General features: G+C 43.7%; 1 protein-coding gene across 2 annotated transcripts in view; it reads left to right on the forward strand.

The window, feature by feature from the left end:
• kdm4b (lysine (K)-specific demethylase 4B) overlaps positions 1-15,492 on the forward strand; it is a 42,670-nt gene that overhangs the window by 14,986 nt on the left and 12,192 nt on the right. For both annotated transcript variants that reach the window (XM_079349987.1, XM_079349988.1), the window contains exons 7-15: positions 1,058-1,161; positions 3,075-3,212; positions 8,378-8,574; positions 8,697-8,944; positions 10,372-10,607; positions 10,839-10,959; positions 12,399-12,559; positions 12,755-12,959; positions 15,261-15,337. In XM_079349987.1, the coding sequence (XP_079206113.1) occupies positions 1,058-1,161; positions 3,075-3,212; positions 8,378-8,574; positions 8,697-8,944; positions 10,372-10,607; positions 10,839-10,959; positions 12,399-12,559; positions 12,755-12,959; positions 15,261-15,337 (1,487 nt within the window). The remainder of the gene's footprint in view (positions 1-1,057; positions 1,162-3,074; positions 3,213-8,377; positions 8,575-8,696; positions 8,945-10,371; positions 10,608-10,838; positions 10,960-12,398; positions 12,560-12,754; positions 12,960-15,260; positions 15,338-15,492) is intronic.

The following is a 15,492-nucleotide window of genomic DNA, read 5'->3' on the forward strand; positions in this document are numbered from 1 at the left end:
AAGAAGCAGTAAAGGATGTTTAAAAATATCCCCTCATGTAACGTGTTTGGCAGAAACATGTTGGTAGTTGAGATATTTTATAATAGATAGTTCAGCGTCTAAAAGAAGCTTCCAGAGTGTCAGACTGCTGGTACACATTCACAGGTTAACTGATTATTCCGCCCTAAAGTGATAAAACACAGTCAAAGTGTCGTCTCCAAAGAAAACCATTTTATTGATTTTATTTTCACATTTTTAATTCAGTTAGTGTCGATTATGGCGCCCTCTGTAGACCAAGGTGATGTCCTGCACGTTTTGTCGTCTTGTCCTTTTACGAGCACAGGAAGTACTCTCACTGGCAAGGAAAATTAAAAGTCCTTTTGCATTCTTTTAACAGTCACATTTATTGTCAGACTGTTTGCTGCTAAAATGAAAAATCTCATTTTCCTCTGTCGGTCTGTCGGTCTGTCTGTCTGGCCCTGTTCCCCACGGTTACAAACATTTTTCAATCGAATTATACAATCAAGCTGTTGTGTAATTAGAGAAATTCACGGTTCATTTCACTGTGTTCAGAAAGTGGCTTAAAACGTTCAAAAGACTGATCATACGTCACAGATCTGCGATATGGATTTGTCCCATGTCAAACTGTGCATTTCAGATTTATGACTTTCCTTCCATCCACAATTGTTCCTCTTCGGAGAAATGATGTCACTTTGAACATTCATCTGAATTTGGCTTTTAATTTCAGATTTCGACAGTCATCCTCCTGATCTGGGAGGAAAATCTGAGATATCTGCGACCGAGTTGTTCCAAAGAAAAACTCCAAATTCAGACAACAATCCACGTGTTACCAGTCTGAACATAAAGACCAAATTTCCTCAGTAAAAAAAACAAAAAGAGTCCAGATGAACATCAGCTAGATTAGATAAAGGGAACATAAACAGGTCATACTTTATGTGAACAGCAGTGTTTGTTCTTGTGGGTTCTTCTTCTATCTTGACACTTAGTGTAGTTCCTGTGTTTTATCAGTGGATTCTTTTCTAAATGCTTCTCTGTCTTTGTCGTCGCCCCGCCGCAGGCTTCTTCCCTGGAAGCTGCCAAGGCTGCGACGCCTTCCTCCGCCACAAGATGACGCTGATCTCTCCGTCCATCCTGAAGAAATACGGCATTCCCTTCGACAGGGTGAGTGAAGTCACAGCACGCGCTCCTTTTGTTCCCTGAAAAACGTCTCGTCTCCGCGTTGTTGACGAGACGACGTGAACGACAATCACGACAGTCACATCTAATGTAAAGAAGCGGAGCCGCTTTCAGACTTTTTAAAAAATCGGTCGAAATGACATCGCTCATCATACCATGTTGGCTCTTAGCTCACAGGACCTTTGGATATCTCTACCAAATCATTTGAGCAGAAAGGGTTGGTGGCTAAGCAGCGCATCTTGACGTGCAGAGTCCTTCCTCAACACTTAAACACCTGCACACATCTCCTCTGTTACACAGACGTCTAACTAAGGCTTTGCTATTAAACTATTAGACAGAGCTTGAAATGCAGAACTGTGAAAGGCTATTTGAGGTTTTTGTGTTTTCGACGGGAGGGTAGCTTATCTTAAATGTTGTGGGTTAGTGGCTTCAAGGCGAACATCAAGACCGCTACGCTACCGTGCTAACGATACGGCGTAGCAACGGATTCCTCTGTTGTGTCTATCCGTCTCATTAATTGGCTTTCTCCGCATCTGCTCGATTCAGTAGGTAATCGAAATCCTCACTGTGCAAAATTAATGAAAGGCTGCGTGCCTGCTCTGTCCCATTTTTTTCCCCCTTCAAAGTTCACCCCCCCACACACACACATTTGTCTCTTTGCTCCCCCCCACCCACCCTCAGGACGTCATTATCACAGCGAACATATAACTTGTTACACACCTACAGTACGACTCGCGTTTCATGTTTAAAAATAAAACCGCCTTCTTGCGTTCTTGCAAGAGCAAAAAGCGTGTTTGATATCTGTACGGCTGCCTTTAGTTGAGGAAGTTTATCTCGCGCTCTCAGCCTCAAACCCTCCCCCTCCCCCCCCCTCCCCCCACTTCTCTCTGCTCTCATGTCTTGTCACCTTATCTAGCTTGATGTGTCTCTTGATTGCCTGGATCCAGGCTTCACAGACATCTTGAGATCCTCAGCCAGGCAGAGGGCTTAGGTTTTGGGGCATGGCATTCAAAAAAAAAAAAAAAAAAGAACGTGCTTAACTTGTCCTCACAATTTTAAACACTCTCAGAATAACACTGAGCTCATGGGAAGACACTCAGCAGTCATGACTCATGTACGGATGAATTCACTTTTTGCTCGCGAGTCAGAAAAGTTTAGCAAAAAAAAGTTGATACCGAGGCGATGAACTCCGAAAACCTTGATTGCTTCTGAGTTTGATTTTGACGAGTTGTGCCTAAAGAATGAAATGAGACGGGCTTTTTCGTCTTCGCAATTGTCAAGTCGCGGGTGCAGTTAGGCCAGGAATGAGGAAAACCGTGGCTGTTGCTCACAGATGGGGGACTGGTGAGTTCAGCTTTAAGATGTTGACAATAATAGAATGACATCAAACTAAAGCCAGACACCACTGGAAAGTCAAGTCTACATACGTCATGAACCTTGGATGTCAATGACCATTTCATGTCTACAAAGACAAAAAGGAAGTTTAACGTCTGAGTCTGATGAACAAAAACAAAACGGCACAATAAAGAATATCAAGCATGGCAAGACGCTGCCACAGAACAAACTAATGAATGAAATGACTGAAAAAGAAAAAGAAGTTCATGGGGTGCTGCTGGCACAGTGGTCTCTCTTGTCTCCTGGATTTCTCTCTCTGTCCTTGTCCTTGACCGTCCACGGTCCTGTCCCTGAAATAAAGGTTTAAAAAGCCCCAGAAATAAATCTTGAAAAAAAACAAAACAGTTCATTGGTCCTAAATAATAGATGCAGTTTTGTTAAAAAACATGCTTTTTCAGAACTGACAATTTCAGCAATGTGTTCCCCCCCCTTTGTACCATGATGTACATACTCCACATTCTAAATACACACCTGTTTCATTCTCTGTCTGCCTTTGTGAACAGATCACTCAGAATGAAGGGGAGTTTATGATCACCTTTCCTTATGGCTACCACGCCGGCTTCAACCACGGCTTCAACTGTGCAGAGTCCACAAACTTTGCCACCCTGCGCTGGGTGGACTACGGCAAGATGGCCACACAGGTAAGATAAGCCCGACCTGTATTATTGTTGCCGGCCTAAATGTGGAGCTGGCGGGTCGATACGGATTGAACAAGTGTTCAAGCAGATCTGTTTTCTTCCTCGGTAACCGTTCAGGATTTCCTGTTTGTTTGTTGTTGGGTTTTTTTGTCTGTCTTCACTGCTTCACGTACTTCCTGAGGTCACAGTAAAGGTCAACGCCGTCGACTACAAAGAAACCAGACCTTTTTTTGAGGATAACTTATGTTTCTGACATCCCTTCTAACTCCATTTCCCAGAGGTCCATTCTGCACCTCACTATGTAATTTTAATTTCCTGTGATGATCTACAAGTCTGAATATTTTTGTGACCTCACCGTGACCTCGGCTTTTTCTTTGTTAATGTAAGTGGCGCCCTATTAGCTTCAGTAGTGTAAATAAGGATACCTGAAAATAATTCTTTAAAGTCACGCCGGTCATTGTAGACACTTGCAAAGAGCCTGCCGTAGCTCTTTGCTTCTCTGATAAGATAAAAGTAATGGACGATATAAAGGAAGTGATGGTCTGTGTGCTGCGCGCCATCTGTTACCCACACGGAGTAACCGTACCCTCACATCCTCCTTTTGGACACAAACTGCTGCGTGCCTGTGGGCTGCTGAGCGTGAAATTGACGGGTGCACGGGTCGGGTCGTGGACGGGAGCACAGCCACGACGTCCTCTGGAAGAACCCTCCCCGCTCGTCTTCCACTTCATTTTCCTGTTTGCTTCCTCCCCCACTTCCTCTCATGTGTGGGTGTGTGTGTGTGTGTGTTCCCTTTTTTTTTTTTTTATTCCTGCTTCCTCTCCACTTGGCTGCATGTCAGATTTATGAGTAGCTCAGTTTGCACAAGTACATCTCCCTCCCCGACGTCTCTCTCTGTCTCTTTTTTTTTTTTTTTTTGCCTTCTTCCTCTCCCCATGTGGCCACTTGTAATTTAAGAAGCAGTAATCCAGTCTGCAGCACTCTTCCCTCCTCCCAGCCGAGCGCTCACGAGAGCATCTCCTCTACACTTGTTTCAGTCTGACGGGAAGAAAAAAAAAAAAAAAAGGAGTGGTCCGTACTGTTAATCCGGGGCCACACACACACACACACACACACACACACACATTGTTTTCATTGTCCTGGTGACGTCTTGCAACGTTGTCGTTTCCCCATAGAGCTTAGATTCTGTCAAAAAATCTATCACACAGCAGGATTCACGCTCCTTTCCTGGGAATCGTTCCGAGTAAGGAGGTCACTGGAAACCCCCCCCCCCCCCCCTCACAGCCGCCTTACATGTTGCAAACGATTTCTAGGATTCACGTTCTCTGAGCCCTCTTTCTTCTCCTTCTCTTTAAGAACCGATATTAGCCTTTCTTTATTCAATAAGTCTGGAGGAATACAGTGGAGATTCTGGCTTTCGGACTCACTTTTATTTCCGCACATGACACCAGTATTCTCGAATGTGTCCTTACCTTTTTTTTTTTTGGGTCGCTGTTAGAAATCAGCCAGTGATCACACTTCATTTCATTGGAGTCCTTTTTTGTCACCACAAAAACTACATCTGCACAGCTTCCCTGCGAAAGCCACCTGATGGGCAAGAATGAAGTCTTTCACCGGCTCCAGATCTTTAACTTCACTCTCTCTGTCTTTCGCCTAAGCAGTCACCTGTTAACTCGTTTGGCTATCTCTCTTTCCCTCCCACTCCACGGCGAGCGATATTCCTGTCGGCAGCAAACAGGACAGTGAGCGACGGGGCTCCCGATCGAATTTGTCACTGCTCAGGGGCTGCCAGCTCTCGACAGAGAGGAGGAGAGAGAGAGCGAGAGAGCGAGCGAGCTTTATGTCTCTCAGTCTTCTTAAATACAAGCTCCCCAACTGCTGACCCATCTGTCTGACTAACTAAGCGCACACACAGCAGCGCGGTCATCACAGGCTGACTGTCTGCAGTCCTTATGTGCCGTGTGGGTTTGTTCTGACGCTACACGTTATTTCAGACTCTCCCGTCTTAATTAACCTTTTCGCCAACCCCTCTGACTATTCGTGAGGTGCATGCCGTGTAAGCGTGAGTCATTCGAGGGGTTTAACGTTTCGTTGTCATCCCTCCAAAGTTCCGTCGTCTTTTGGAGGGATGTAATAGGCGCCCTGATTCAAGCTCGAGCAACAAGCTCCCTGAACAACATTTAACATCAACATGGGGCTGAATTTAAATTCTCTCTCTCTCTCTCTCTCTCTCTCTCTCTCTCTCTCTCTCTCTCTCTCTCTCTCTCTCTCTCTCTCTCTCTCTCTCTCTCTCTCTCTCTCTCTCTCTCTCTCTCTCTCTCTCTCTCTCTCTCTCTCTCTCTCTCTCTCTCTCTCTCTCTCTCTCTCTCTCTCTCTCTCTGTTTAGTGCTCAGTTGTCCTATGCTGTGGCTCCTGAAAACTTCCGGATGATGCCATAGATAATCTATAACCGACAAACATAATACATTCTTCTCGTCTGTGATTGTCTTTGCGCGCCGTGTGCAGATGTAAGGGTGTGCTTGTTTTGGCAACACTCATTGCATTTAGCCTTTCCACAGGGTGAAATACGAAGCGTTTTCCAGATCCAGTAGCTTTAAATAAAATCCTGAACATTTACGAACCTTTCATTATCGCTTCAGAAAACCTGTCATGTCACACTTGAGGCGCTTGAAAGACGTGAAACTACCTAAAGTCAGCCCACACTGAACCCCAGCAGACAGCAGAAAGACGCAGCCGCCAGAACTCTCACTTCTGATGGCATCATTCTCACTTAATTGCTTTTATTAAAACATCCAAGCAACACCTTTTTTTTTTCCCCACTGATGAAGTTAGTCAATGTGTCAGGAAGGCAATTACAGCATATGTGATGAGATTTGTCATGGGGCGCTGGTAGCCTAGTGTTTATTGCTCCTACACTCTGTCTCTCCATGTTTCTGACTCCATCCACTGTCCCGTCTCCCTAACGAAGCCACCGACCACTGCACCCGTTGCCTTCAGACCGCTCCGCTTCAGCCGGGCCGTAGTGAGGGCGGCCATATTGAAATGATTGACACCCTTTAGGGGGAAGTAGATCAGAGACTTCTGGCCACACAGTGCAGTGAGTGTTGATCACCGTTAAAGTGTTGTTGGCATTTACCTCCAAAATTGAAAGCAACATAAAGGAGACTGCTGCAGCGATTAACTTCAGTTTTATCTTGTTTATTATGCACACAGCCCGTCCTGTAGCTGTGCAGAAAAAAACCCCGACTCACTGCTGAACTTTTCTACGTCAGTGACTTTTGAGCGTCTGCTTTGTTTGCATTTCAAAGTAGCTTTTTTGTGAAAGTGGTGTGTATATTAACAGATTAAGAATGGTGGCTAGAAATAAGTAGGCGTGTGGGGGAGGAAAAAAAACGAAAAAAAAAAATGCATTTAGTTTACGAATGAATTAATCTTGGTCAGCTCTCTTCTGCAGCAATAAAAAAAAAAAAAAAAAACCCTTTGTGGAACAGACACAAGCAAATGAGTCTGCAGATAAGTTGAGTCTCATTTCACAGTTTAAACAGTGTGAGCAGCTGGATGATTCACAGCCCTGCTGTGCACAATAGAACGGGCTTCGCACATCTACAATTTTTAATTACCTCCCCAATCGTGTATCATTCGGTGAGTTCTCGTCCTGCTGATTCCTGCGCTCGTCACTGCACTTTGAACGACGAAAAAACATCAAGAATTTTGAAAGGGCAATATCTCAAAAATACTGCCAGTCAAAACGTTGTGTTGTTGTGGGCGCTTGTTACATCCACTAAGTCCACCGTTCCTCCTCAGTGTCCCCCAGCTCTCTGTGTTCTTAGGCTCAATCACTATAACTTCATTAGGAGCTCAAGTATACTTCAGGGCTCATTGACTGCATGCCTCAGGGTGAGTTTTGTTTTCCCACATCTTGTGCATCGCCAGATCTGTTTCCCGTCTCTAATTACGTTTTCATGTGATTATAAAGTGTAACTTGTCTGAGCCCTGAAGGTTGGCAGAAATCCCCATAACCTCTTAAAAACAACCCGAGGGATCAACTCCTACAACACATGACAGCCGGACGTTGAAGTAACAAATCAATCACTTTTCATCTCGCGGTTTGAAATGTCCTGGTATGTGTCTGTCTTACTGAAGGTTTCGTGAATTGTACCAATCAGCTGAAGCCACGCTCACGTTTGCTCCAACAGAGATTATTTAAATGTTTCTGTCTGTCAAGCGGTGTCCATGTGAGTTATGGGCTGGATATTGTTTATTTGTATTTATTTTTTTCGGGTCTGGGGGGAAAGGAGAGCTGCTGTGTTCCTAGTAATTGAACATAAGGCTTTCTGCACAGCTCAGGAAATAATAGGGCCAGGATGTAATACAGCAAGCGAGGCACAAAGAAAATATTTTCATCTCCCCTTCTTGTCCCTCGTTTTTTTCCCTTCCAATCAGTGTTGTTTTTTTTTTTTTCAGTTTCCTGCATTCTCAAACTTCTTCCCGCTGAGCCTGTCATTTCCCTCTCACTTATATTCAGCACTTTGGTTTCATTTTTACATCTCTGACTCGACACATTCCCCCTTCACTATTCAGCAGATTGACTTAGTCACGGTTTGTTTTAATTGATTACCTGTGAGCTCCCGCACATGACAGCGACCGTTTTGAAGAATCCTTGTCACTCTACAGTTTTCAGATTCAGAGGAAGTGTACGATCATACTTGAGTGTGTGTTACAGATAAAAACATGTCACTGCAGAGTCAAACCTCTTCAGCAGTGAATGTGACCACACATTAAAAAAACAAAAAAAGACCCACTTGTTGGGCACATGAGTACAAGTCTTCAATTTTGTTAATGAATACACTGAATCTCATTTCTGGAGCAGTCTCTCCTTAAAGTTTGACATCTGCTGCTCCTTTTCTGTGATGTTTTTTTTTTTTTTTCAGCGTTTTCTTCATTCTTCTGCCACAGACCGTTACCTCTTCTTCTCACTGCTCACTGCCGACTTCCAGTCAAAAAAAAATCTGAGCTCAAAGAGTCATCTGTAGCGTCTGCTTTATTTATAGACGCACACCGGCATTCTTCCTCTGTCAAGTTTGTTTACCGTTGAATATTGAATCTTGTGGTAGTGCTCTCTGCAGCTCCACAGTCACCTGCTCCCTCTCTGTTTGTGTTTTCTCCAGTGTTCCTGCCGGAAGGACATGGTGAAGATCTCCATGGATGTTTTTGTGCGCTGCCTGCAGCCAGATCGCTATGAGCTTTGGAAGCAGGGCAAGGACACGACAATCTTGGATCACCTGAAGGCAACGGTGCTCAGCAGCCCTGAACTAGAGCGCTGGAGGCAGGATCGTGTCACCCAGCGCGCCAACCTCTTGCGAAGGTGATTGACAGAAAGCACCTGAGTTTGATGCACGGGTTACGCTTCACGCACAATTTAAATGCGCACAAGCTCGTCTTCACACTGTGCATGTTCTAAGATTATTTTGTCGCGCACCACCCTAGGGCCATGCAGAAGATGAAGCAGTTCCGCCGTCTCAAACTGGAGGAGGTGAAGGTGCTGGCAGAGGAAGGCATTGAGCTGAATGCAGCTGATTACCAGCGTCATGTCGAGGAGCGCGAGGCCCAGAGAAGGAAGGAGAGAGAGGAGCGTTTAGCCCGGGAGGCCATGGTGACCCTGGAGGCCATGGAGCGCGAGGAGCAGGAGGCTGCTGAGGCTGCTGCTAGGGCTGCTGAGACTCCAGCTCTCGAGGGTGAGAATGATATAAGCAGTAAGGAATTGCTGATTATTTCTGCATGAAAAGACAGAGAACAGGAAAGTAGTTTTTTTTCCTCCACTGGTCTTATTTGGACATGATCAAAAGCAACACATTTTCTTTCTAGAATTCAAGCTGCGTCTCCCATCCTCTTTAACCTTCTGCAGCCGCAGCATCAAATAATGAGAGTTCAACTCAACGTGAAATAAACAACATGGAGCCTCGACATTCAGCAGTTGTTTAAAAATCTTTTCCACCTTCTCATAACAAGCAGAAGCATGTTGTGTACAGTTACGATGCTGAATGTAGGCTCTCGCAAAACTCCCGTCGACTATTTGCATTTCTCCTCACCCTGTGCGAGCCTGCCATGACACTCTCCTTAACATTCTAAGAGTCTTTACTTAGCAACCGTTGTTATGCTTTTTAAGCTCCTTTAAGGATGAAGCTCCGCTTTCATTCTGCTGTTGTATTTTTATATTGATTCCACAAGACCTGATACTGGTGTCCCAGCGTGTCGTTTGACTTTGTGTTGCTGCATCGTGGAGAGAGGACGCTTGGCTTGTAAATGAGCAGCTGGAGCCTCACATACTACACACACACACACACACACACACACACACACACACACACACACACACACACACACACACACACACTGCTTTCAGATCTTCATTTAAACAGAAATTCCACGACAAAGTCTTTTGTCTCTGGGTATTTTATTGCGTAGAATAACTTTCTGCAGAAAGGGGTATCATACAAAGTCAAGGTATCAAGTGAGAGCCTCACAGAATCCTAGACAGTCCCGTTTGCGCTGAAGCTTTATAGTCTTAAACTAGAGTTGTACATTTGTATAAAATATTTCATTGCATCTCTGTGGTTGGTCTTCTATAATATTCTGAGATACCATTCCTGTCTAGTCTGCCCTGCAACAATGACTCCATGAGTTATCTGAATCGGAAATGCAGTTGTTTGAAGAAAAAGGAGTCAAGGTTGTTGAAAACAGGGAGTCGAGGTATGTTGAGAACATGACGTCAAAGTTTGCGCATCTGATGTATCTCAACATGAAGCACCTGTGAAATGGTTACATTTTGTGCAGACAGTATCAAATTGTATTTTTCCACTACAACACACACACACACAGTGCCAGAGGAGTACTGTGTGTCTTTGCCCGCTCAAAGCAATCTTGCCCCTGTATCGCCTTTCCACTGATGCCGGCACAGCAGTGGGACGGCTTTGTCTCACCTACGCCTCTGTGACACTGACATTTAAGAGGAGGGGTTACAGGGGTGTAAATATCCCACCTTGATCTGGCTGGATAAACAGGACTTTTTCTTGCATTACGTCGTACAAGTACAGCTCCTTAGAGTTTTTAAAGTCAGTTCCTCTACCTTGACTAATTTTTTCCTTCCGTTTCTTTTTGCCAGCAGCTGAATTCGAGACCAAGCCACAGAACTTGATGGACGACATTGAGAGGAAGAAGCAGAAAAAGGGAAAGAAGATGTTAAACGCTATCGAATCCACCACTGGGTTTCAGGAAGCATTTGAGCAGTTTGCTACATCTGGCATTAGGAATACAATTAACCCCGTGGTTGAACATCCAGAGACGGCGAATCTTTTAACCCCCAAAGAGAATGACATACCCGCAGACATCAAGCCAGATGTGAGTGTCAGCAAGGTTTCGTTCTTCTGTCAAGTCAATTTGATTTGTCCTTTTCGATCAACATGCCAATCTCAAGACACACTTATTAACAGGAGAGACATTCAGCAGGCTGGTCTGGAAACACAGTTAAAGATTTACATTGTTTGCTAGCAGAGCAGAAAATCTAGTTCTGCTAATTCAAAGGTTAAAAGATCAGAATCTGACACAATCCTTATTTTGTCTTTTGATCAGGCATGTTACTCGAAGATGAAGATGCCAACAGAAGTCAAAAAGAGTCGCCGTCATCCCCTCAGTAAGCCCCCCATGCGCTCTCCGTTGTCCCTCGTCAAGAAAGAACCAACAGGCGACAAAGGTTTGTGTGCGTTCATTGAAAGGTCTCATATTGTGCAAAATACACTTTACCCTGTTTATGCAACACTAGTATGTTTCTCTATTCTGTCGACAAACACCCTAATTATGAATAAGTCCATCCTTATCATTAGCCTCCTCCGCCTTTCAGAAAGTGTGTGCTCTAACAGGCTGTTTGGAGATTTTCCCTTTGTGACATCACAAAGGGCAGTAACCCCTCCCCGAGGTGGTTGACACTCCCACAGCTATAGGTGTTTGTTCTGCCCTCTGAGTCTGCCTTCTCACCGCAAACATCTGGACCTGATGCAAGAAAACCATGCCCGCCTAATCTCTTTCATAGAGGGGCGTGGTCAACACACAGCTCATTTGCATTTAAAGCTACAGACACGGAAACAGCCTGTTCTGAGCAGGGCTGAAATAGAGTTGACTTTTGAGAAGAAACTTCACGGACATGTTTTAGGGGGGCTCTGAGACTTATTAAAATGTGTTGAAGGGGAATTATATGTAACCTTTAATTTTGGATTTGTTTAAATACACATTTTAAATGTATGTACTGTTAAACGGGAGTCCCCTTTTTTATTGGTAAGCCAATGTACAACTGGATAACTGGATGTTTGTTAGTAACTAAGCTTTCACAAGGTTAAGGGATGTAAAATGAATACATGTAAAAACATGAACAATAACTCTCTCACGATTAGTCATCAATAGCCATTATTATTCCCCTCTGTCCCCTCCGTTATTCATCCCACTCCTCATCTTCTCTGTCACCAAACTTAAAATGAACAAGAGACTTTCTTTTCTTTTGATTATTGATCCACAGAGAGAAAAACAGGCAGGACTAAAGCTCCCTGTGGGAATAATGAAATCAACACGCCTAGGCTTCTTTTTACTCCCCCCGTTCCAGCTCTTTTTTCTTTTTTTTTTCTTTTTATTTTCTGACTGACACTTATTGATCCGGGGATCATGACTTCCAATTACCTGCTTTCAAAGTCACTTAAAGTCTGGAGCAAGGGACCAGACTTGACGCCGTTCCTTCAGAAGGGGCAGATGGTGGAGGGAGTGAAGAAAGGGTTAAATGCCAAGCTAGAGAAACGCGCCTGCTGCCTTCTGTCCAGGTTTTAACAAACAATCTGGATCAGTAGCTTCAGGGAGCTTCTCTGCTAAATTGATTCCAGACCTTCAACAGCAAGTTGTTGATGCCTGTGCTATTTGTGCTCGACCAATTATATGAGGAGTGTTGTTGTTATTGTCTGGATTAAAGTCTTTGCGAGGGCTCCCTTTTTAAAAAACGATCCCAAAAAAAATGCTTCACATGCATTTCAGAGAAAAAATAAATCATAACCAACAACAAATCTTCCAACCTCTCCTCCAGTATGTTTCACCTTCATCTGATTGTGAATGTTTTGCTTTAGAGAATCCCAACTTTGTTTTCTTTCCCCACAGAACTGTCCTCCCCCATGCCACTGGACAGCGACATGAAGAAACAAGAGCATCTGTGGCAGAATCACTCACCCAACTTCCTGGCAGAGAAGGCCTTCAATAATGCCGTGGCAGCCCTTCAACCACACTGTTCTATCTGCTCCCTTTTCTGTCCGTACACAAAGGTACAGCCGCACACTGCATGAAGGAGCTCATCTCTGTCAGCTGTAGCCAGAGAAGAAGTCTTCATAGTGATAGCAGTGACAGTTTAAACATCTGTTGTTGCAGGGTAGTAGTTGTGATATTGTGGTGTTATATTAGTGTGTATTAGGGTGTATTTATAGTAATAGTCTGACTTTTCTGTCCTCTGTTTATTTTAGCCACAAAAAGACTTCATGTTTCCCAATGACACCCAGCGCACCCTCATCCCCCGTCCTGGCAGCCGCACTCGTCCACTAGTTTCGGAGATGTGCTTCAGTGTGGGTGCAGGAAACACTGAGCCTTCACCCACCAACTATCACACTGGAGAGGATGGAACCAGTCCTCTGCTCTGCTGCTCGTCCTGCCACATGCAGGTTCATGCCAGTAAGTATACAACTCTAAATCCAGCCACGAGTAACATTGAGGGGAGAGGGGGGAAAAAACAGTGTGTCAAAGTGTGTCAACGCAGTGAAAACTCCCTGAGGACAGCTGTACGAGTTAAGAAGGTGGGTGTTTCCCAGCATATCAAAATGTTGGTGGGCTTTTTTAAAACAAATTTTTTTTTAAAGAAGCTAAATAAAAATAAATCCGAGCTTTCCACAGAGTTTATGTGCTGTTCATGGAAAAAGTCAACACGTCTGTAGCTGCAGGAAAACTTCCTAGCAAACAGAATTGAATTCTGTCTTTTTACATTGAAGAAGCTCCAGTCACTGAGAGCAGCTTTGTGTTAACTCCAAGTTATTAGGAGGTCTTCTAAATCTGCCTTTTTTAAATTTGGCATTTTGAGAAATTTAGTCAATTTAGCATCAAATATAAAAGTGATTGTAGCTGCAAACAACAACAATGCAACTTTTTGAAATTTAACATTAATATATATATTAAAGTGTGTGTATATATATACTGTATATATAGTACATACATTTTTTATATACATGTACTTGTGTGTGTGTGTATATATATTTTCTTGTTTTTTTTGTCCACCTGTCTGTCGTCCAGTGTTTGGTACTCTGCTGTGTACTCATTCTCAGCTGGCTGTGAGCGCAGACACAGATCACCAAGCTTTACAGACACACTCAACTGCATTCCACTGTCCCTCTCTGTTCACATTTTTGTTTTCTTTTGTTTGTTTGTTTGTTTTTTAACCTGAAAGTGTTGGAAATAGAGCTGCAGCTATCAAATATTTTAGTAATCGAGTATTCTATCGAATATCCCGTCGATTAATCGAATAAATCATACTTTTGCTTAATTAAGGTTTAACTCGTCTTGGGTCATCCCTACAAACCTGCTTCTTTGCAGTTACCATGGAAACGCCTGCTCGTTACAGCCAACCACCTCTGCTCTACAGCTGCTGATGATGCTCACCATATTACTGACAGGGTCCCAAATTCACTTTCTGATTCACTGGTCAAGGCGGCAGGTAGATGAAAAATACAGGTCAAACATGTTTTAATGGCTGAAATAACAGATAGTGTTTTGTGTAGCCTACACATCTGTTACAGTACATTTAATTGAGAAAGCATTATGTTCTGTTGAATCAATCACAGAATCAATCATTATGTCAGATAAGGAAATTGAGAAACTTTAAATATATATTTGCTAAATTATTATCACACAAACAAGTTCTGTCTTGATTTAGCTTTGAAGACATTAGACATTTCATATAATCAGCCTGTATATTGTTAAAAGTGTATCTCTGTCTGCTTCTGCAGCACGTACATTCAGCGCGCTCACAGACTACAGAGACCAGAGACGCGTCTATGACAGAGACTATGAGAGGACGTTGCTATCGTTATGTTAGCTGAGACTACAGAGACCAGAGACGCGTCTATGACAGAGACTGTGAGAGGACGTTGCTATCGTTATGTTAGCTGCAAACACGGAGAGAGTGAACGGAGAAAAGCCGACCGTTTGACCGGATCACGTGTTCCCGACTGGGTCGTATGGATCACGGATCAACTGTGTGCTGACTAAAAGTTAAAAGGGGCGCGCCGCGCTCGTGTGCGGGTGTCAGCGCTAAAGTGTCTGTGTGTCAGAGAGAGGAGCAGGTAGCTGCAGCTACATTAAACGTGTTTTATACTCATACCAAAGTTTTGATGACGCAAAAAAAAAAAAACTTAACGAAGCCTAGAGGCAGTGAAAATTCCTCGATGAATTTTTGTAATCGAGTTATTCGAGGAATCGTTTCAGCTCTAGTTGGAAACATAGAAAGCCCGGGAGATGAGTTTCTGCTACAACAGTGCAACAACTTGTCGGCTCAATTCACCTGTGGTAGCCCGGAGTGAGCCCTCTTAGCTGAAATGCTTCTTGACTTGGGTCAAACTAGCTAAGAGCCTGCTAGATATACACAAAGGCCTATTTGCACACCATGCACTTGCTTTCTTATCCTACGTCCAGCCTACTTCAGTTATGTGTGAACACAATCAACTGTTGAGGATACGTTTACCACAATATTTGGCTCATGAAGATGTATTTTTTTGGCAAGCAGCACATACAACCCGTTCAATTAAAACATGGACCTATGCATCCCATGTGCTCAGTCCATTTAAATCATTCAGCATATTGGCCTACATAAAGAGCCCGTCATTGTTGAATATATGAATACAAATCTGAGAGTTGTGATTGAAACTGCACATATACGAAATGTTAAAAGAAAAGGGTTTGAAGCCGGTCTTTCCTCTCTTGCAGGTTGTTACGGTGTGAAGCCAGACCATGTGAGTGATCCCTGGATGTGCTCCAGGTGTGCAGCAGGAGCCTGGACAGTGGTGAGCAGCAGCTTAATTAAACAACATAGTCTATTAAAACATGATCATCGTCCCTCAGAGTGCAGTTACTCATGTGGAGTAAAAATCTGCAGTGTTTAAAAAAAGGATTGATTCTGTTCCCGAGCAGCTACAACGGTGACACACCAGGATACTGC

The sequence above is a fragment of the Symphodus melops genome (genome assembly GCF_947650265.1).
Source record: "Symphodus melops genome assembly, chromosome: 8".
In the NCBI taxonomy this organism is placed as follows: domain Eukaryota; kingdom Metazoa; phylum Chordata; class Actinopteri; order Labriformes; family Labridae; genus Symphodus; species Symphodus melops.